Source organism: Notamacropus eugenii, chromosome 4 (genome assembly GCF_028372415.1).
Source record: "Notamacropus eugenii isolate mMacEug1 chromosome 4, mMacEug1.pri_v2, whole genome shotgun sequence".
NCBI lineage: Eukaryota > Metazoa > Chordata > Mammalia > Diprotodontia > Macropodidae > Notamacropus > Notamacropus eugenii.
In genome coordinates, this window is record NC_092875.1 from 72,630,780 (window position 1) to 72,651,648 (window position 20,869).

Genomic DNA, 20,869 nt, shown 5'->3' on the forward strand with positions numbered 1-20,869 from the left:
AGATTGGATGATGAACAAGTGGGGACGGAATCTTTACAAGACAGAGGGGTTACAGAAACAAAATGTCATCTAAATGTGTGTGATGTACTTTTTTTTTTTTTTGGCAGTGCACCTGCCGAAAGGACATGGTGAAAATTTCAATGGATGTTTTTGTGAGAGTGCTGCAGCCAGAGCGCTATGAACTGTGGAAACAAGGAAAGGATATTACTGCTTTGGACCACATGAAACCCACTGCACTAACTAGCCCTGAACTGATGGCTTGGAATGAGACCAAGGCTGTGTTGAAAGCTAAGCTTCTTCGGAGGTAAGATTTGTCATGAACAGGATTGTTCAGAGAATCAGTTTTCAGTCACTACTGCACTCCTGGCATTCTGAAAGCAAGATAGGGCCTAAAGACAGTCCTCATTGGGAAAAAGAGAGAGATTTTTAGTTCCCATTCATAGATAGCAGGCAGAGGTATGGACATTTTCAAACTGTCTCAAACTCTTTCCTTCTCTACCTTCAGTGTTGTCTCTATATTGCTGGATGAATGTATCTGGTGAAATGTATATATTCCTGTAGTTGATGTGCCCCAAGGCAGGAAGGCAGAGCCTTACGGATACTGCCTCTTTCTCTAACATGAGAAAAATCTATGTGGGTAAGCCCTCTGGCCTATTTTAAATAGTGCCATCAGAGGAAGAGTACAGTCCTTTTTTGTGCATCAAGACTTTCCTTCCTTTCCTTTTACCACCTCTGTTCAGCTAGAAATCTGCCTGCTACCCCCTAAGTTTATGCTTTTCTGGACTTTTTCTTTCTTCTCTGACATCACAAGTTTGTATCACCTACTTCTAAAAGAAAAGTATGTATTGTAGAAAGTTTAATATCTAGGGCAAGAGGACCCTGTTTCTCTTTCACAGAGAGGATGTTCAAAACCTTCTTGGCTTGTGGGAGATGGCAGCCTTCTCCTCCAGTAAGCTAGCTGGCCTTTAGCAGTACTTTAAGGGATGTATCTTAGTGTGCATCTTGCCTTAGTTTTTCCTGAACAATTGAAAAAAAGACTCTCAAAGATGGCGATGGCCACAATGTGATTTCTAGAATTACTAAAAGACCTTGTTTTGACATAATTTTTTTCAGCATTCCAAGTGAATACAATTTAGAAGCTTCTCAGATTTACCTTTAAAAACTCTATGAGCACTCCAAGGTTTTCCTGAAGTGTTTGTTGACTTAAATAGAAAAGTGCTTCAGGTACTGTTTTTGGAGGATGGTGGGAAGGACTTCTGAAGGGCAGGAGTCTTCAGGAAAATACAGATTTAAGCATCATGGAAATTACCTTTGTACCAAGGATTAAATGATACCTCATAATTATGTAGTAAGAACTTTCCAAACAGCTTCACTCTTCTTCATGAATATACATTTTTAGCTTTGTTATTCATTCCAGAATGCCTGTCCAAATGTCTGCCCCTTTAGTGTTGTCTTGGTCTGTTGCCATCCAATACAACAATAGAATTCTCATATAGGGCTCAGCAAATATGACCTATGCCTTTTTTGAATCTGAACTCAGTGCTCAGTTGACCCTTAATAAGACTTTGTATTGGGGAGGGGTGAGGGTATTTAATGAAGGAACATTTGGAGCTTTTCTCTCATGCCTACTTAAGATCAGTCCTGGCCTTCAGATGGAATTTGGCCATCTCTCACGAGCTGGTGAGTGATAGACGTGCTTCTCACACTTACCCATGATTAGGTAGTAGATGAAGTTCTGAGCGTTGGGAGGTTTGAGCTAGCCAGGTGCAAGGAGGTGCTCATTTATGGAGGAAAAAAATGCACTTCAGTATTCAAAATATAATTCTTTTTCCAACTGTTGTTTTTTAAAGGGTTTTATTTAACTTTGCATAGTTCCACTCACAGCTTAGGCCTAAGATTGTAACCCTATTTTATAAACTGCCTACTGCCACTTTTATGCATTTTGGGCCATTTCAGCATCTTTTATTGTCTTGACTACTGATTTCCTGTTGGCTCTTTGTGTTACAAGAAAACAAAGTTTTTGTGGGTCTTTCTTTTTTTTCCCCTAACTCTCTCTCTTTTGGCACTTGTGTCTTAAAGGTGAAATGTATATACAGTCATAGCCCTACTGGGGAAGATACTCTGAAATTTATTTATGTAATAGTTGAATTGATTGTGGTCCAAACTAATTGGTCGACAGAGCGGATCACATTTCCAAAATTATAATTGGCATAGAAGGTTTTATAAATGATTTTCCAATAGGACAACCAAAATCAAACTGGAATGAGAATTAGTTCTCTGTTTAATCATGCTCACTACAGAAAGGCGAAAAAAAACCCCAAGTTTTTCAAGAGGAAAACTGAATTAACAGAGATTTGGATGTTCCACATATACATACCTCAGATACTTGACACTCACTAGTTGTGTGACCTTGGGCAAGTCACTTACCCCCAATTGCCTCATCTTGGGTCATCTCCAATCATCCTGATGAATATCGGGTCACTGGATTCAGATGGCTCTGGAGGAGAAGTGAGGCTGGTGCCCTGCACAGCCCTCACTCACTCAAAACAAAGTCAAGTGCAAGTCATGTCATTATTTCTCTGATATCATGGTCTTCTTCAGCAGCGAAGGATGAATGCACACATACATACATACATACATATACATACACATGTATATGCACACACACAGATAAGAAACATCTTCCATGCATATGTCTCTCTTCCTTTCCCTCCTCTACCTCCTCCTTCATTTGTACATCCTTCTTCTTTTAACATACATGAGGTTACCTGTGCTTTAAGGGAAAAGTAAGGACCAAATAAGCCAGTGCTTTCATGTCAACATTTATTGCTTCTCCCTCTCCTCGAAGAAGCCCTCCCTCTCTGTTATCCTATGACGTATTCATATTCTGAGAGTGGGGACTGAATTACGAATTATAAAATGTTATTAAGGCTATCATTTTCTCTAAAACCTTTGGTATGTAAAGTAACACAGATTTTTAAAAAGTAATTGAGATCCCTTTTTCTTTGGAAAGCTTGATTAATGACTAATTTTTTAAAGCTGATGACCAGAACTGATCTAGGTCATTCCTACGGCTGAAACATGGTTTATTTGGGTAAGGAAGAAATGTAGCTTCATTCTGCATCAGTCTCCTGTCTCTGCCTCTCCTACCCTTCAAAGCACTTTGTGGATATGTAGATATCGTTTCCCTGCTTGCCTCTGGCTCACTGAGTGTTAGAGATAGATACACAAAAGTTTTAAAGAAAGGCTGGAGAACCACACACACCCACACCCCCCCACCCCACCCCACCCCACATATATTACTGGTTAAAGTGGATTTGAAGTAGTCTATCTTTGTCCTTCCCTCCTGTTTCTCTCCGTTTTTTTTCTCTCTCATTCATTCACTCCCCCCACTCCCTCCCTCCCTTCCTACCCCTTTCCTTTCTCTGTCTCCGCTCTCCCATTAACATCTTTTTCCTTTTAAAAATAACATGCTTGCAGGTAGTCACTCTGTAAGAGGAACATCACAGCTGCTTCTCCAGAACTTTTTTTTGAGCCTTTTAAAGGCTTTTTCCTCCTTTCCTTCATCCTCTCCTACTCCCAGATAAACTGTTCTGAAGGGGACCCTATTACATTGGGATGTATGGTTGCTATGAATAGGCTATGTAGTCATATTCTCCATATGTTGAATCTGATGCCATCCTAGAGTAGCTACATTTGCCAGATGTTTATTACCTTAGGAGTGAAATCATTTTGTGGGTTCCCTTGCTAGTGGGATTTGGGCATGTTACTCTGGTTCTGATTTCATAGACTAGATTTCTGAAGCTTTCACAAAGTCATGAAATCTCTGGGGAAGAAACCTTAAGAAGCTAATCTGGTTTAACCAGTTCCTGAGCAAGGATCTCAATAGCAAGTGGTCATCCAGACTTCCAGAAAGGGAGAATCCACTTACTCCCACCAATGCATTATGTGATTTACTATGTATTATTCATAGTAAATAGCAGATGCTTAATGAATGAGTTCTATGTGCCAGGCACCATGCTAAATACTAGGGTTACAGATATGAAAAAGGAAGACAGTCCTTGCCTTCAAGGAGCTTCCAGTGTAATGGGGGAAGACAACACACAAAAGGAAACTAAAGTGGAGCAGCTAGGGGTTACTTAGCATGAGAGCGTGGTGTTTCCATTGTCAAAGTCAAGGTGAGCCACTGATGGAAGGTGAAGATACCTGGCAAGCTGTGAGCCTTCTTTAAAGGAAGGCTTTGGGAGCACTCAGATCAGAAGAAAGAGGCACCTGAGGCTGCTGAGAAGGTGCCCAAGAGATTGCTACTGGGTTTTTTTGTTAGGCTGATTCCTGCTTTCTTCACCAAGTAGTCTTTTCAGTTTTTCAGCTAAGGTTTTCTGAAGTGGAGAGGTCTGCTTAGTGAGATAGTGGGTTTGCTTATCATTGAAGGTCTGCAGAAAGGCTGGATGACCACTTTCTAAGAATACTTAATAAGGGATTCTTTGCTCAGGTATAGGTTGAATTAGGTGGTGTCTTAAGTCCCTTTCAATTTTTAGATACTGTAATCATGAGCTGATATTAGATCATAGAACTATGCATGTAGTCACATGATCAAAGGGTTCATGGAGTCTACCCTCTCATTTTACATATGGTCAAGAATTTTGCCCAAGTTCACATGGGAAGAACTAACTAAGAAAGCTGAGATTTGAACACATGCCCTCTGCCTTCAAATCGAATCTAGTTGAGTAGTAAACCATTCGAGTTTTTTCTACTATGTCACATTGCCTTATACAGCATAGGCTCACGTATGCAACAGAAGGGATGGACAGTAAAGAGCCTGAAAGTGTTATCTAGATAGCTTTGGTCCCATAGGAGCACAGATTAAATGTTGGAAATAATCATTGAGGCCAATCTCCTCATTTTATGAATGAGGTAACTGAGGCCCAGAGAATTTAATTACTTACAGGGTCACTCTGCTAATAAATGTGTGATGGAGGATACGAACCCAGATTTTCTTGATTCCAAGTCCAACATTCTACCCATACCACACTGCCCCATCTTGCTCCCGTCGTTTAAAAACAAACAAACAAATAAAAATCCTCCACAGGCTATATAATGAGCTTTTCTCTTGCTTCTTTTTAAGGAGAGTATTGAAAAACCTATCTCCTGATCACTACAGCAGGTGTTTGCTCTCTCCTCAGATACCTGTGTGTGTATACATGTGTGTTTGTTTCCCCTTTAACAAAGTTAACTGGTCATCTTACAGAATATTTGGTTTGTCTCTAGTGCTTCCCATTTCCCGAGATCGCATATGTGAAGCACAAAGTGGGACTACTAAGTAACAAAATTAAAATGTTTTTCTTTTTGAGGGAGAATGTTTTTAGGAACTTTAGCAGTGAGAAAAGCTGATCCTTTTGGGTTCAGCTAAATGTTCGTGCTAATGAATATCTTGCAGGTGTGAAGTTAACATCTATACTTAGAGGGTGACCATATGGTTGGAGTCTAACAATTATAAGTGACTATATGTGTAGATTCATTTTTCCTCTATTAATTATTATTTTGTTTTAGTGCCCCCATCCCTTCTTCATTCAGTTTGTTGCCTCATTAAGGACTTTACTACTTTCTTTAACTCTACTCCGGTTCTAATTAGCAGCCTGATTTCTGGACAGGCTCCAGGAATGGAGGTAACTGGATCTCTGTTCCATCTGAGGCTTAGGTGGTAGGTAGCTGTTGGAAGAATTCACTCTGTTTTATCATTCTGTAGCAGATGTAATGGTGCAAAATGGAAAAAGCATATGGAAGCTGCCGCTGTCTCCACATTTTCTTTTTACTAAAATTGGTGACATTTACAACTCTTTAGAACAGACTTTGCTCTTAACGAAGGAAGCATTTTTTTTTTAAATTTTACTTAACCCTTCTCTGCCTTCATCAAAAAAAAGAATAGAGGTGTCAAAAAGATAGCAGGAGTGGAAAGGGTATGTGTCTGCCTTATTGTCACCCCAGGGAGTGTCTACTGATTCATCCTCATGTTACCCTCTTTTGAAGCAAGAGATATTGTCCTCAAGAGGAGAGTCGAGTCTTGAGGATTAAGGATATGTATAAATATTTTATGTTTATTTCTTTTTAATTTGTTTGGCCAAGATTCAGCTCAAATGGTAACATACTACCTCCATAATTAATAGACCTTATGGTCAAATTTGCAACAAAAAAGTCTGAGAAGTTTCCTCTTCTCCTTATCTTCCCATTTGCAGTTTTAGCAAAAGCTTACATTTCACAATATCTAGTTTCTCCACTGACCATTTGTTGCAGACATTGTAGAAAGAGATTCCTTTTTGTACTTTTGGACAGAATGACCTATAGAGTCCCTTCCAGCTCCTAAGATTAGGGTGTTGTGTGATTCTGTACCTTTGGGATTCTTTATCTTCTCTCGTGTGGCTGGAAATGTCTGTTTGGCGATTAATAAAGCTATTTCTAGAGGTTCTTTTTCATCTAAAGGCAGTCTTCCCCACAGAGGAAGTACCTCTCGAGGCTTTCCTCTTCCCTTGAGTTGGTATTAGATAAAACTGTCAGCTTCTTATCTGCCTGCTCTTGGTTTCTTCTTTTTAGTCTGCCTTCTTAAAATAAGCTGTTCTCTTTAGTCCTTTTATTGCTTTCTCCAAGCTCCTCTTTGTCACGTGGAGTGAATTTGTAAGCTTGCCCATTTCTCTCTCCTTTGAATGTATTAAAATGGTCTGCACAGCCATAATAACATTTTCCTAGGGACATTCTACTCTGAAATAAAATGAAGCACTCTTTGTTTAGGAATCTTCTTCTGGCTCTCCCTTGCCTTGCCCTGCCAAGTTCCTGGGAATTGTAAAGGAAAGAAGCTAGTCTTGGCTACAGTACACTTAAGGTGGAAAGGGGGAGCTCAGAGTGAAGTAATAATAATGGGTACTTGTATGTAATATATTCGCAATTTTCATGTATGGGGGGAAAGTAAGGGAGGGGAATTAAAAAGCTAGACAGGGAAGTGTAATTAGATAATGTCTTAAAGAGATGAAGAAAAATCTTAGAGGAAAAAAACCCTGAAAATTTACATTCTAGACAAATTAGTCTGAAGGAAAACAGACACTGGAAAAAGACTGAGGAGGAGAGAAAACCAAATATAGAAAGGAAGAGAGAGCAGAACAGAAAGCCTGGCCTATCGTAAGTCAATTCTTTTTACTCTCTTCCAGGAAGCTTGTTTGACATTTTCATCCAGAATTCGCACTCAATTCAAAGCATCCCTTGTTTCCTTTATACCTAAATATAAGTACCACTCCTTTGACTTAGAGTGTCAAAGAAGCTTTTTCAGAAGTCCATTGGGTGTCAGGCTTGGCTTCCCACATCCAGATGTCATCAGCATCCTCTGCTTGGCATCAGCGCTGCACCCATGTTTGACCATTTCCCTTGCCCTTTCCTGTCTTTCAACCCATTCTTCCTTTATCACCCAACCCCTTTTCCTTACCTTGTCCTCCCCAGAGAAAGTGTTCTCCCTACTCCTCCTGATGGAGCAGATATAACGACCCAAGTGATGGAGGTTCTTTCAAAAAGGGAGGGAGAAGAAGGGTGGTTTTGTTGGTTTTACATTCTTTAACCAAGAATGTCAGATTACTTTCACAAATCTACTATCCTAGGTCCCACAGAAAAAGAAGCCAGCCTAGGCGGCATAAGACGGAAGACCAGAAGTCTTTGGGAGAGGTTCTAGCTGCAGAAACCCTTTTGGAGGAGGGCAAAGTGAAGGAAGAGCCCAAACATGGGCCTGACCTAGAGGAAGAAGAACAGCCCAAAGCCCCTGAAGGTGGCGAAGGTAAGTCACAGGCCCCTTGTCAGGGGCTCTGCTCTCAAACCCAGATTGCTCATTATCAGGTGCTTGGCTGCCACATGGTGTGTGGTGGTGTGGTTGTTTTTTGGTGAGAGGCGATCTGTGGTAACTCATTGAGCCTTCCATCAAAGCTGGCAAGGCAGAGATGCAATCACACATCCCTGAAGTATTGAAACAAGCTGATTGCTTATTTCAACCAAAAGATCAATGGAGTCCGTCGGTACTTGCATCCACAGCAGCAGTAGATTTTTTCTCTCTCTTTAAGAATTCAGTTCAAATAGCTTTTTTGGCAGGTTTGGAAGTTTTTGCCAGAGCTATTACAGTTTTGTAAAAATGTACATTATAAGAGTTATGTTTTTTAAAAAACATTTCTAGCCAGGATGGTATTTGCTCATCGCTGACAGAAAAATGTGTGTCTGCCTTCAGTAGACTTAACTTCTGTTAAATCCCCTGCTATAGGGCACTCCCCATCCACCCCCACCCCACCCTTTCCTGTCAGTAAATAAGTAAATTCCCCTATAACTAAAGAAGGTCAAACTGGATTTCTCTTCTAGCCCTTGAAACAAGGTAAACAAGATGGTTTACATGCTGGGTCCTTGTTTTACAGTTGGCATTCAGGAAGTCTATGACCAGTGCTGTCTGGAGAAACGTGTGTGTTCTAAAATCCCTGCTTTATCTTATATAGCACAGTGAGCCCTTTGGAAGATTCTCTTTGTACAAGGGGTGTGATATTTTTAAAAATGTGACCTTTTGACTCTTAAGGAAAGATAATTCATCTTTGACATTGCTGAGAATATTATACCATTTAAAAAATTACTCAGATTTTGTATTTCTAGAATCAGAGAATCACAGAATTTAAAAACTAGTTAGTTATTGTTTAGTTGTTTTTCAATCATGTCTGATTCTTTGTGATCCTATTTGGAGTTTTCTTGAAAAAGATTCTGAAGTGGTTTGCCATTTCCTTCTCCAGATATTCTATCCACTGTACCAGTTAGCTGCCCTTAAAGACTAGAAGGAGCTTAGAATACAGTTTGTTAGATTTGAAAGTGAGCTTTATAACATTAGAGCATCAGAATATGAGAGTTGAGGGGCACCTTAGAACATAGGTTTTTATTAGATGACCACTGATGTCTTATTCAGTTTTTTTTAAAATAATTTTTCCTTAGTATCTTTCTTTTTATCTAAATTGTCTCCTTTATCCTCCTTCCTGTCTCTCAGAGAGTCACCTTATATAATAGAGAATTTTTTAAAAAAGAAAAGGAGAGGAAAAAAGCAAAATTAATCAATATATCAACAAAATCTGACTGTATACGGTGTTCTACCTTCATGGGCCCCTACAAGTTCTGCCAAGATGTAGAGGGAGCTGTCTTCTTCTAGCTCTTTTCTCTGGGAAAAGCTTTAGTCAACATTCACTTTCAGGTGTTTGGTGGTTATTCTTTCCCTTGCTGTAAACATAATCACAAGCTCCACACCAGTTCCTTCAAGCCTTTCTGTTTCTGTACTTTGTGTATTCCTTATATTCATTGTTTTTTACAGTAAAATAACTTTCTGTTATATTCATGTACCACAGTTTTGGAGTATGTTGTCAACCAGAAAATGTCTTATAATCAGTCAGCAAGCATGTGTTAAGGGCCTGTTCTGCCCAGGGCGCTGTGCTTAGTGCTAGGGATAGAACTGCCAAAAAGGGAAACATTCCCTACCTTCAAGGAGCTTCCATTTTATTGGGGGAAATAGTGCATACATACGTAGTACTTTAAAGTTATCTCTTTCATTTTATAATTGAGGAGGCTGAGTGTTTTGCCCAGGATCACACAGCTATTAAGTGTCCGGGGCTGAATTTGAATGTAGGTCTTGACTCTCGGCCCAGCACTCTGCACAATGGCATCACCTAGCTTTAAGTTATGTACTTATGGTTATTGCTTCGCGTTTTATAGCTAAGAAAACAGGCTCAAGACGGTTAAATGACGTATATATTGTTACAACAGTTCATAAATTGGGAACTTCGTATTTAGCTGTCTTTTGGGTATAGTACTTTTTCCAAAATGTCGAGGCTAAAAGGAAGCTTGGTAGTAATGAATGTTAAAGGTAGAAGGAACTGTAAAAACTACCTAATCCAATTCCCCTATTTCACAAATAGGGAACTTGAAGCCCAGAAATAAAGGATGTTTATTGGAAGAGTCTGTACTCGAATAAAGTCACTGGAGCTTTCATGAATTTTTCATCTTGGTAGGTGACTTCTTGAGCAGGAAAGAGAAAGAAATCTGACCAGCCCAGTGTTCCGTGTTCCTTTATGGCCATCAGATGGGGATTGCCTCAACCTCTTTACATATTAAGAGAACTGTAGGCCAGGCCCACAGATGTTCATATATTATAGAGGACCCTTGCCTGGCTCCTAAGTTACCTTCTTCATAGCAGTATCTTATGATTGATGAACCCTGAAAACTCTTTGCTTATAATAATAGTGGTAAGGCAAGAATGCCTAATTGTCAGTGTTTGGGACAGTATGGCATTTAAAATCCCCTTTCTTCCTCTCCTTCCTGAGTTTTGAATGAGTAGAGGAAGTGAAGTCTTGTGTTTTGGTAGCTTTCTTAGCCACCTTCTTCGAGAATGAAGGACAAATAGAAACCTCTGTGAGTAGAAAAGAAGCTGCCTACTGGAGACTAAACTGAAACTGGCCAGTTGAGCAACACAGCTTCCTTCCTTCCTTCCTTCCTTCCTTCCTTCCTTCCTTCCTTCCTTCCTTCCTTTCTTTCCTTCCTTCCCTTCCCTCCTTCCTTTCTTCCTTCCCTTCTTCCTTCCATCCTCCCTTCCTTTCCATCCTTTCTTTCCTCCCTTCCTTTCCCTCTTTCCTTTCTTCCTTCCCTTCTTCCTTCCTTACTTCCTTCTTTACTTTCCACCTTTCCTTTCTTCCTTTCCTTCCTTCCTTCTTCCCTTCCTTCTTTCCTTCCTTCCTTTCCCTCCTTCATTTCTTCCTTCCCTTCTTCCATCCTTCCTTTCCTTCTTTCCTCCCTCCCTCCCTTCCTCTCTCCCTTCCTTCTCTTTCCTCCCTCCCTTACCTGTAGTTACTCTGCCCAAAGAGAATGTAAATTTTAATCTCTGAAACATTCCCTTTTTCTCTTAAAGACTAACCAGCTTTAACTCCAAATCACTCTTGGTCATTGTTTGGGCCCTGATTGGCTCAGAATGTGAATGGAAATGTCCAATTGTTCCTATTTTGGCCAGAAACTCTTAGGGTCTTCCTCTCCCATGTCTGTTTTTTTTAAGAGGCCATTCTTTGCCTTAGTTCTTATTAAGCCTTAATCACTGGGTAGACTTTGCCTCATTCATACTGAGACCTGTTAAAGACTTTAGCTTGAAAAGTCCAAGGCCTCCCATTGCATCCTGGGTCATCTCCAGTCATCCTGATCTGTATCTGGCCACTGGACCCAAATGGCTCCAGAGGAGAAAGTGAGGCTGATGACTTTTCATAGTCCTCCCTCACTTCAGTCCATTTCACCTGCACATTGTGGCATCACCTTCTTGATGTCCTTCGAGAACAAAGAACAAACAGCAGCAGCCACCATCTAAACATCTAAAATGTCTTTGGACATGATGTTGCTACCTGCAATTTTCTCAACTTCTTCTCCCCTTAAAGGCTTTAGCCAAGATCAGGCAGGCAGCCCTGAGGGAGAAATGACTTATAAACAAAATTTGGCAACACAACATCTTTGTGAATGGGGAACCATCTAGAAACCATCTATAGTGTAGCACCAGTTTTCTCTAGAAAGTCATTTATTTGGAATTTAGTACATTTACTGTATAGAGTTGTGTGGTCACTGTGGCTGTCTCTCCTTTGGCTTGGGTTCCCCTCTTAGACCATAAGCCTTTTGGGGAAAAGGCAGATCTGTCTCCTTGTCGTCTGGAATCATGTGGTAATAGACATTTAGAGGTGGAAGGGACCTCAGAGGTATCCAATATCACCTTCGGTTATGTGCTTCCCAAGTGCTTTTAGGCTTTTTAAAAGGGCTTTCCATTTGTATTGAATCAGAGAGAGGATGAAGAGATTTATATGTGCCAAGCACTGTGCTAGGTGTTTTATAAACATGATCTCATTTGATCCTCACAACAACCCTGTGAGGCATGTGCTATTATTATCCCCATTTTATAGTTGTGAAAACTGAGGCAGATAGCACTTAAATGACTTACTGAGGTCATACAGGTAAAAGTGTTTGAGGGCAGATTTGAGCTAGTCTTCCTGACTCTAGGCTCAGTCCTTCATCTACCTTCCCCTAGTTAGTTTAATGGAAAGAGAGTTTTCCTTAAATTCAGGAGATTAGGGACTAAACTCTGATGTTGGTTCTTACTGGACATGACCCTGTTTAAGTACCTTCTCCATTCTCTGCCACCTCTTCCTTATTTGTAAAATCAGAGTGCCACTTGGGTATACAGGAAATATTGTGAGAAAAGCACTCTTGACTTAAAATGATGGTAAGGAAGAGATGGTTAAAATGTTGTTATTAGTGAAGTAAATGGTTTTTAATCAACATTTGTGAGATCCCCATAGCACACTACAGATGCAGTGCCCATAAGGTTGTCCTGTGCAGTTTATTTATTTATTTTTTAAGAAACAGGTGTGGTACAGGCTTGTGCATAAAATCCTATTTATTCCATAAGGCCGCTTAAAAGTCTTTGTTCTGGGAAGGAGTTGATAGAAGATGAAGAGAAGGGCATTTCATCCTTGCCCTTTCCTGTGTATTAGCTATTCTGGGGCAGAACTTTAAAATGACTTGTTTCTGTGTAGTATCTTTCTCCTACTTCCGTTTTTGTGGCCCTTTCCCTACATCCCTGTTTGTCTTAAGCTAACCTCTTATCCTGACCTGCTTTTCTTCTGCCAAGTGCACCATTTTCCACACTAGCCTTAATACCTACCCCTCTTCTCAAATTCCCAGGCACCCCCCCCCCCCCCCCCGCCCCCAATTAAAGATTTTTCCTTCAGCACACAGATCTTCAGTACAGGAAAAATGGCATAAATGAGCTATTCCATAACAGTGTAATAAACAATCCTGAGGTATTCGCATCATTCACTTTCAAAGCCTTGTTTTGTTTTGGTTTTTTGCACTAAACAAAGTGAAATTTCAGAAGATACTTATGTGACATTTTATGCAGAAAGGTATGCTGAAGGTAGAAAACATTCAGGCAGTGTTGAGACAGATTTTGTTTTTCTGTTTTGGTGGGAGGAAAGGGCTGGAAGGAGGGTGGGAGTGCCTGGGAAGGTACTCCGGGATCTCTCCCTTTAACTGGTTCCAGTATTTTCTCTTCCTTCACTTCCAAACACAGATTTACTTTAAAATGCCTATATTTTACCAAAAGGGATGCCATGACAACAGCACACCTTTTTCCATCCTTAAGTGGGCTGTTTATGAGACTGTTGTTTGTAAGCTTTACACCATGTGTGTGCGCGCGTGCGTGTGTGTGTTGTTTCTTTAAAGTCATTTTCAGATTTTTTTCCTCCTTAGGAGTGTGTTGGATGAGGGAATGTAAGGAAGTATTTGTTTGTAAGTACTATCCAAAGAAGAGACTTTTAATTTAAAATTTCTGGCAGGTATCCATGCATATGTGGCCTTTACACCTTTATTTTTAACCTAATGTAAGCCTGATCACTGCTTGTTCAATTTTTTGCAGTAGCTCCCTGACAGGGTCCTCTCTCTTATAATCTATCATTCTTATGTCTACTGGAATCTTTCTTAGGCATAAATCTTATTCTGTCACTCATCCGTTCAAACATCCCTAGTGAGTCTCTATTGCCCACCCAATTAATTTCAAACTCTCTTAGCATAATGTTCAGAGCTATCCACAATCAGGCTCTCCCTTAACTTTCCAGCTTTATTTCACATTACTTCTTGGTGTACTCCATGCTGCCAGCAAACTATTTTCTGCACTCCAGGCAAATCTAATTTATAAGCATATAGTGAGCACCTGTGGTGTGTAAAGCCATGTGCTTAAGATGCTGGGGATTCAAAGAGAAAACAAAAACAGAACCTGTGCCCTTATACTTTCTTATGTCTGAGATGTCTTCACATCCCATCTTGGCCCAGTGAATTCCTTCTAAAAGGCCACCTCATCTAGCACTTCGGGTCAGTGATGACTTTCACTCTTGAAACATTTAGCACTGCGTCTCATGTCCTTAATCGTATAGTCATCTCTGTTGGTGTTTTCAATTTCATAAAGGTAAAGATTATGTCCTAATTAAACTTCGTGTCTCTCTCTGTCTAAAGTGGGCTGCACTTAATGAATGTTAGGTGAATGGATATAAACATCTCTTAAGAATGCAGCAGTAAGGTCCTAGGCACTTGACTGGTAACTGTTACTAGTGAGCCATTGTTGGTTAGCAGAAAGAGGAGTGAGCTCAAATCCTTACTCCGTCATCCACGTAACCTTGGCCAGGTTGCTTCCCAGCGTCCTCCTCTGGGCGGGGCTGAGATCCTCTTCTCCCTCCGTACTCAAGGTGGTGATTGCCAAGCAGTCACAGTAACAGCGTTAGCTCCTCCATGGTGAGGATCAAATGAGATAATAGAGCCAAAATGCTTTGCAAATCTGAAAGTATTGTGTAAACATCACTCGTTACTATCACCATCACCATCATCATCATTTTAACCTGGAGAGATTGTAAATTCCTTTAGGCAAGGTCCATGTATGTGGTAGATTTTTAATAAATTGAATTGAATTGTACCTCTTTGTGTGACTACTTTAAAAGAGGCTGTTACCAACTTTAGGTTAGATTTTCCTTTCTGAAGCTATAAGAATATTCTAATGCCATGAGGAATATCTCTTGCTTGAAGGTTCTTAGTTTTATTTCACTTTAGTACTTTGAGTGAAAGATAAATCTAATAAATACATTGACTAAATACATGATCACACCTAGACATCTGAGAAATGGTAGCAAATGTTACATTATGTTGAATGAGTTGACAATTTTATTGCATTTTCTTTTCTAATTTTGATACCAGCTTAATGTTTTTAAAAGCTCTAAGGGCTAAATAACTCCCTAAAAACCCCCACAGCATACCATAATATGCATTTATTTAAATGGCAGATTCTCAGTAGGGAAAATGTATTTTGAACTGCTGAGAAAAGGAAATTGTCTGAAAAGGTGGTCTTTTTGGTTGAGGGAGATGCTAGAGGTGCTTAAGCACCTGCAGACCATTTCTGGGTTAACAGAACAAAGGTCCTGGAGACCCTGTGATAGTAAGGAACCTGTGCATCTGATTCAGGCCTGAAGAACAGAAGGAAATGGACTGGACAGTAAATGTGGCTTTGTTAATCCGGGCAGTCAGTACAATGCTTCTCCTATTGCTGAAGCTTCACAAACATTCTTATGTTTCTGCCTTGCACAACTGTTTGATAGATCTGCCCTTGAAACTTCTGTACAAGCCCCTATTTTATCCTTGACCACCACCAGAGGTGGTTGTGACTGGTTTCAGGGAAGAGAGAGAATCCAGAGGAGAGGGCAAGTGTAGGAGAGCACCGCCAGCACTTAGTTCTCTCAAGTCTAGAACAGCTCAGTCTAACAACACCACTTTCCTCCTCCAAGCTTAAAGTAACAAAAAGAATGAAATACTGCTGTACATAGGAGGGAGTAAACTCAAAGAATCATCATTTTTTAAAGTGGTACAAATTTACAAGTTGGTCAAGCAGAGAAGTTGTGAACTGATGGCCTCTTAGGAAAACCAAGGATATTTGAGACAGGAGGGAGAGGAGAGAATGTTACTGATTCTTGTCCAAGGTTACTAGCCTTTTATTTCCTTGTAGCCACTTTCAGGATGCTGAACAGGGCAAAAAATGAATCTGATCCAAGTCTAAAGGACCTTCAGTGAAACCTACTGTTTCATTGAAGCAGGGCATTTTATTTTGTGTCAGGGAGTTAAAATTTTTTCCTTATGTAGATGTCAAATCTAACTTTGTATAGTGTTCCCCTTCCACATGAATCTGAAAGGGAGCTGTTGTGTATTGCTCCCTCTGAGTCTTCTATTTTCTAAGCTGATCATCCCCCACCCCCGGCATCTTGCGATCATCCTCAATCTCTGGACATACTCCATTTTTGAGGTCTTGACTCATTTTTTTTCTGACTGAGAAACTGATTCCTAAAGAAAGTAATTTGCCCAAGAGCGTACATGTAGTGGATAGTGGAGTGATTATTTGAACCCAGACCCTGTGGCTCCAAATCCTTTGGAGAGATCCACTTTACAGTCTTATAGCTGTTTCAGTTGCCATCCAGTGCCCAGTCTTAGAGCTAATGAATTTTCTAGAATCCCCTGCAGTCATGGAGCTCCAGGAGCATAAGAGATGCTGAGGACTAGAGTTTGCCTTCTGTGACTCTGCTCACTGGAATCAGAAGTGTAAGGAAGCCAGGATTGCTGAGTAGAACGTCACCATCATCATCTGGTGGAGTCTGGAGTGCTATGAGAAAAGCAGACTGGTCCAGGCTGTGCCCTCCATTTTTTGCTTTCTCCCTGGTGTGTCACAGAGCCATGTCAGTAAGCCTCATTTCCTAGTAGTCCATCATGATGAAAAAGATAACCAAGGACTTGGAAGGCCTAGAGAAGTAGTCCTCCAATAATTTAGGTGCCATCCCATTTTAACCAGAATACTAGACCTTTTAGCAGAAATTGCTACTAAGTTAAAGAGTGAGTTTCTTTGGACAATATTGGAGGAGAGATGATGAAGCAGCTAATTTTAGTAATGCTGTAAAAAGGAGGCTGTCCTCAACTGGAACCTAGAACCCATATAATTTCTTACTTTTTTCAGAGAAGAGCATTGAGACCCAGAGAGAGAAAGGAATTTCTCAAGGTCATATAGCTAGTAAGAGATAGAGTCATGACTAGAACCCAGGCTGCCTTAGAAGTCAACCACGAATAGAAAAAAAAATTGTTTCTTATGTAAATGAGAGACAGTCAAAGCTACAAATTCACTTTTCTGGCCTGAGTTCAGACTGGAAGGAGTCTTTTTCATTTGTTTTGGGGCGGGGGCGGAGTACCTTTTTATGCATCACAAAACCAGAAGAATTCTATATACATAATTGGATAAAGTGAAATTTGAAATTCAATTGAGATTCTAATTTTCAAATCCAGCTAGTGTTTATGAATGCTTATTTTTCCAAGGACACTTAGCGTATGTACTGAATGTAGGAATTGGGAAAAATGAATACCACCTGGGTTCAGGTTAATTGTCGGAAGGATGTGATGGAAAGAGAGCTTCCACCTGCTGCTTGTGTGTCCTTGGACAACTTATTTCATCACGGGGAGCAGCTAGGTGGTGCAGTGGATAGAGCACCAATGCAGGAGTCAGGAGGACCCGAGTTCAAATCTCACCTCAGACACTTGACACTCACTAATTGTGACCTTGGCCAAGTCACTTAACCCCAGTTACTTCATCCTGGGTCATCTCCAGTCATCCCGACGAACATCTGGTCACTCGATTCAGATGGCTCTGGAGGAGAAGTGAGGTTGGTGACCTGCACAGCCCTCCCTCACTCAAAACAAAGTCAAGTGCAAGTCATGTCATCATTTCTCTGATGGCGTGGTCTTCTTCGGCAATGAAGGACGAATGCACACACACTTCATCAGGGCCTCAGTCTCTTCCTAATATTGAAGTGATTGAACTAGATGATTTCCAAGATCCCTTCAAATGTGACCAGTGATAGAAAATGGGTTTCCAGGGGGAAAAACTAAATTCCTTACAATGTTTTAGCCTTCTGTATAGAAAGTGGTGAGGTGATTCAATAACAGGTTTAATTTATGAAAAATTATTACAAAGATGATGATGGTCAAGTTGCTTCTGTCTCTAAGGGAATAGAAAACACTTTGAAAGCTGGATTAATTTTAAAGGAAAAATTATTTCCTGTAGCACTGATAAAGCATTTAACAACAAACCCCATCTCCTGACATTTTAAAAAATAGGCAGCTAAATAGGTTGTGTGGTGAATAGAACATTTGACCTAGAGTCAGGAGGACCCAAGTTCAGATATGGCCTCACACTTATAGTGTGACCCTGGTCAGCTCATAACTGCTTCCTGCCTCAGATTCCTCACCTGTGAGAACCCTGACAGCAGCAGCCTCCCAGAATTGTTGTGAGGATCAAGGGAGATAATGTTTGTAATGTTAGCTGCTGTGGTGATGCTAAACTACTATCTTTTTGTCTTGTATAGTATTGGTCAGAGTTCTCCACCTTAACATGTTGGGGTCTTTCAAATCCAACCGTACCTGATTGCTTTTCTGAGTTGATCCTATCTGAGCTACTTTTTACTGCTGCACAGTACACCATACCTGGCACATAGTAGATACTCAGCAAATGTTTGTTGACTGACTGCAGCATGGTCCTGCAATCTGTATTCTTTTTGGTGTACCCAGATTTCCTTCGAGCAGTTACACCTCATTGCTTCTGTTCAGGGACTTCAACCCTTTTTTCTTTCTCTGTTCTCCCGTCTTTTTTCAGATTCCTATTTTCACACTCTATTTTAGTTTTAAATACTGGAAAACTTGAGTTCAAATCCAGCCCCAAACACCAGCCATGTGACCCTTGGCAAGTCTGTTTTCCTCAGTTTCCTCAGCTGTAAAGAGATCATAGTAGCACCTACCTCTCAGGGAGATGATGAGGATCAAATGTGTTCACATAAGTAAAGGGCTTAAAACCTTTGTAAGTGTTTGCGTTATTGTGGTTACGTCCAACCACATCATTTTAGAAATGAAGGAACTGAGACCTGGAGAAGCAGAAGGACTCACCCAAGGGCCATGTTCAGACCTGGGTCAGCCAACTCCAGGTCCGATAGAGAGGAGGAGGACCAGATGGGATAACATCTGAAATCAGCAAACATGTGTTAAGTCTTATTGTGTCAGACACTGAGGATGTCCTGAAGCAAAAAGAAAGACTGCCTGCCCTTAAGGAGCTTACATTCTGATGGAGGAAGACTACCATCCAACGAAGCTGAAAAGGGAGGGTCTGTGAGGTCAGGGGCTGGACCAGGATGGCAAGAAAAGTGAAGGAATCAGTGTGGCTCCTGAGTCATGTGACCGTAACAAGCAGCGTCTCTCCCCTGCTACTGAAGTCCAGCATCAATCAGTTTGCAATGAAGCTGGGTCACCAGAAAACCTGGGGTGTTATTGCGTTGGGTGCTGTGGTGTTCGCAGCTTCTCCCTTTTCCAGCAGCCTACTGCATAGTATGCTCCAAAATGATATATTCTTTGTACCAGGAGCTGGCTCTGCTCTAGTAAATTTTAAAGGCTGCGGGACTTGGAGCCTCAGCAGAAAACGTTGAGTAGCAACCTCTTTTTAGCTTGCAGAGCGGAAAAGATACTGATTGATGTACTTGTCTGTCTGAGATCTTCCAAGGAGGCATCTTCTACTCTCAGGCAGTGTTGGTCTTTTGTTTATACCTGGAGTCTGTCTTTGAATTCAAGTACAGGAATCTTACGTAATTGAGTGAGGTCTTTGTAAAATAGATCTTCCATCATCTTAACATGTTGTTGAAAGTTTTAAATAAAAGTCCTAGTTATCAGCTCAGACTGGTCATTTAGAAATTGATAAAGTTAGGTGGGGCTCAGTTCTGTTTTTCAAAATTTTATAGCACATTTTCATTGTATAGAGAGTGAATATGATCTATTGTTGTGTGACTAAGGAGAAATTCAATTTGACTTTGCATTCAATATGTTTGTTTCTCTAAGGAAATTCAATATGCCTCTCTCCACAATGCTACAAAGCTGTTTATCTAAAGGGCTGCTTTCAAAAATATGACAGTAACTATTTGGATTGGCCTTGTTGCCATTTTTATAAATTAGTCTAAGTGAGACCAACAGACTCCAGCCTTTTGGGAAATGGCCAGATTGAGACATTGACCTAAATGACCCAAGCAAGGAGTCTCACAACTTCATCTTTCTCTGGATTTAGTCATTTTAGTGTCTTAGGTTAGTTATTCTGTTGCTGCTTGTCTCATACTGTGCTGTGTGGGAAACCTGATGAACAGGCTTTGTGATAAATTTAATGGTTATTTCTTGGTTGAAAATTGGGCTGTAAATCTTTATTATTAGGTGAACACTCCCCGCTCTGGATCACCTTTTCCCTCACCCATCTTATGATGATGACCAAGAGCTGACCCATCTTACTGGGGGGCGGAGGTGGAACTCCTCTGACTTTTTGCTATAGAAAGCCATCCAATTTTAGTATGTTAGGTGAGAAACAATCTCTTATTAAACATATTAAGGACTGGCATCTCTGAGGAACACTTATTGTTTATTTTTCTTTGAGTGAACAGATATCTTTATTCATTGATTTTTGGGAAGGGATATGGGAAAGGGGAAGGAAACATTTCATTATTGATCTAATAAGGGGAGCAGTGAAGGTGATGTCCATCATGATCCAGAGACTCACTTTAAGACCAGAGGAGTTTTAATCATTGTAGCTCTGGAAAGGCTTAGAACCAAAACAGCTTGATAATTTTTGTGTTTCTCTAAGGCAGTTAGAGAGAATTAAGTGGTTAAGAGCTGGGGCTTGAGAGAGAGAGAAGAGATGCTTTTTTATTTCATGAGTAATTCCTTGCTTCTCTTAAAAATGATTGGGGCTTCAGCCTGCCAGAGGACATTGTGTGCTGTCCCGGCTGCCTCAGAGATGCTGACAGTGTGCAGCTAAAGTGAGTGCCTGCAACAGCCGAGGAAGGAGGAATGTAAGCAGCATTCAAAACAGTGGCCAGGACCAAAATTACTGTGATGGTGAACTTGGATCTGTTCTGTGATTAATTCATTTCTTTAAGGCTTTTTAAATAACCTGCAGCGGGCCTTCCTTTACTATGTAACGGACAGAATGATGGAGTAGATGTACAGTTAATACAGTTTATTCAATTTGTGCAGCGACCAGGGGATCTGAATAGAAAGGGTGACATCTGCTTAGTGCCTAGGGCAAGCTAGGTGGTGTAGCGGAGTGCTGAGCCTGGATTCAAATATGGTCTGACTAGTTGTGTGACCCTGAGCAGGTCACTTCTCTTTGTCTCAGTTTTCTCTGTAAAATGGGGATAATAGT

General features: G+C 40.6%; 1 protein-coding gene across 4 annotated transcripts in view; it reads left to right on the forward strand.

The window, feature by feature from the left end:
* The window catches only part of KDM4B (lysine demethylase 4B), a 255,670-nt gene that overhangs the window by 182,156 nt on the left and 52,645 nt on the right, over window positions 1-20,869 (forward strand). For 3 of the 4 annotated variants that reach the window (XM_072601869.1, XM_072601868.1, XM_072601871.1), the window contains 3 exons: window positions 108-304; window positions 7,066-7,167; window positions 7,638-7,810. In XM_072601869.1, the coding sequence (XP_072457970.1) occupies window positions 108-304; window positions 7,066-7,167; window positions 7,638-7,810 (472 nt within the window). The remainder of the gene's footprint in view (window positions 1-107; window positions 305-7,065; window positions 7,168-7,637; window positions 7,811-20,869) is intronic. The other variant, XM_072601870.1, reaches the window with a different exon arrangement.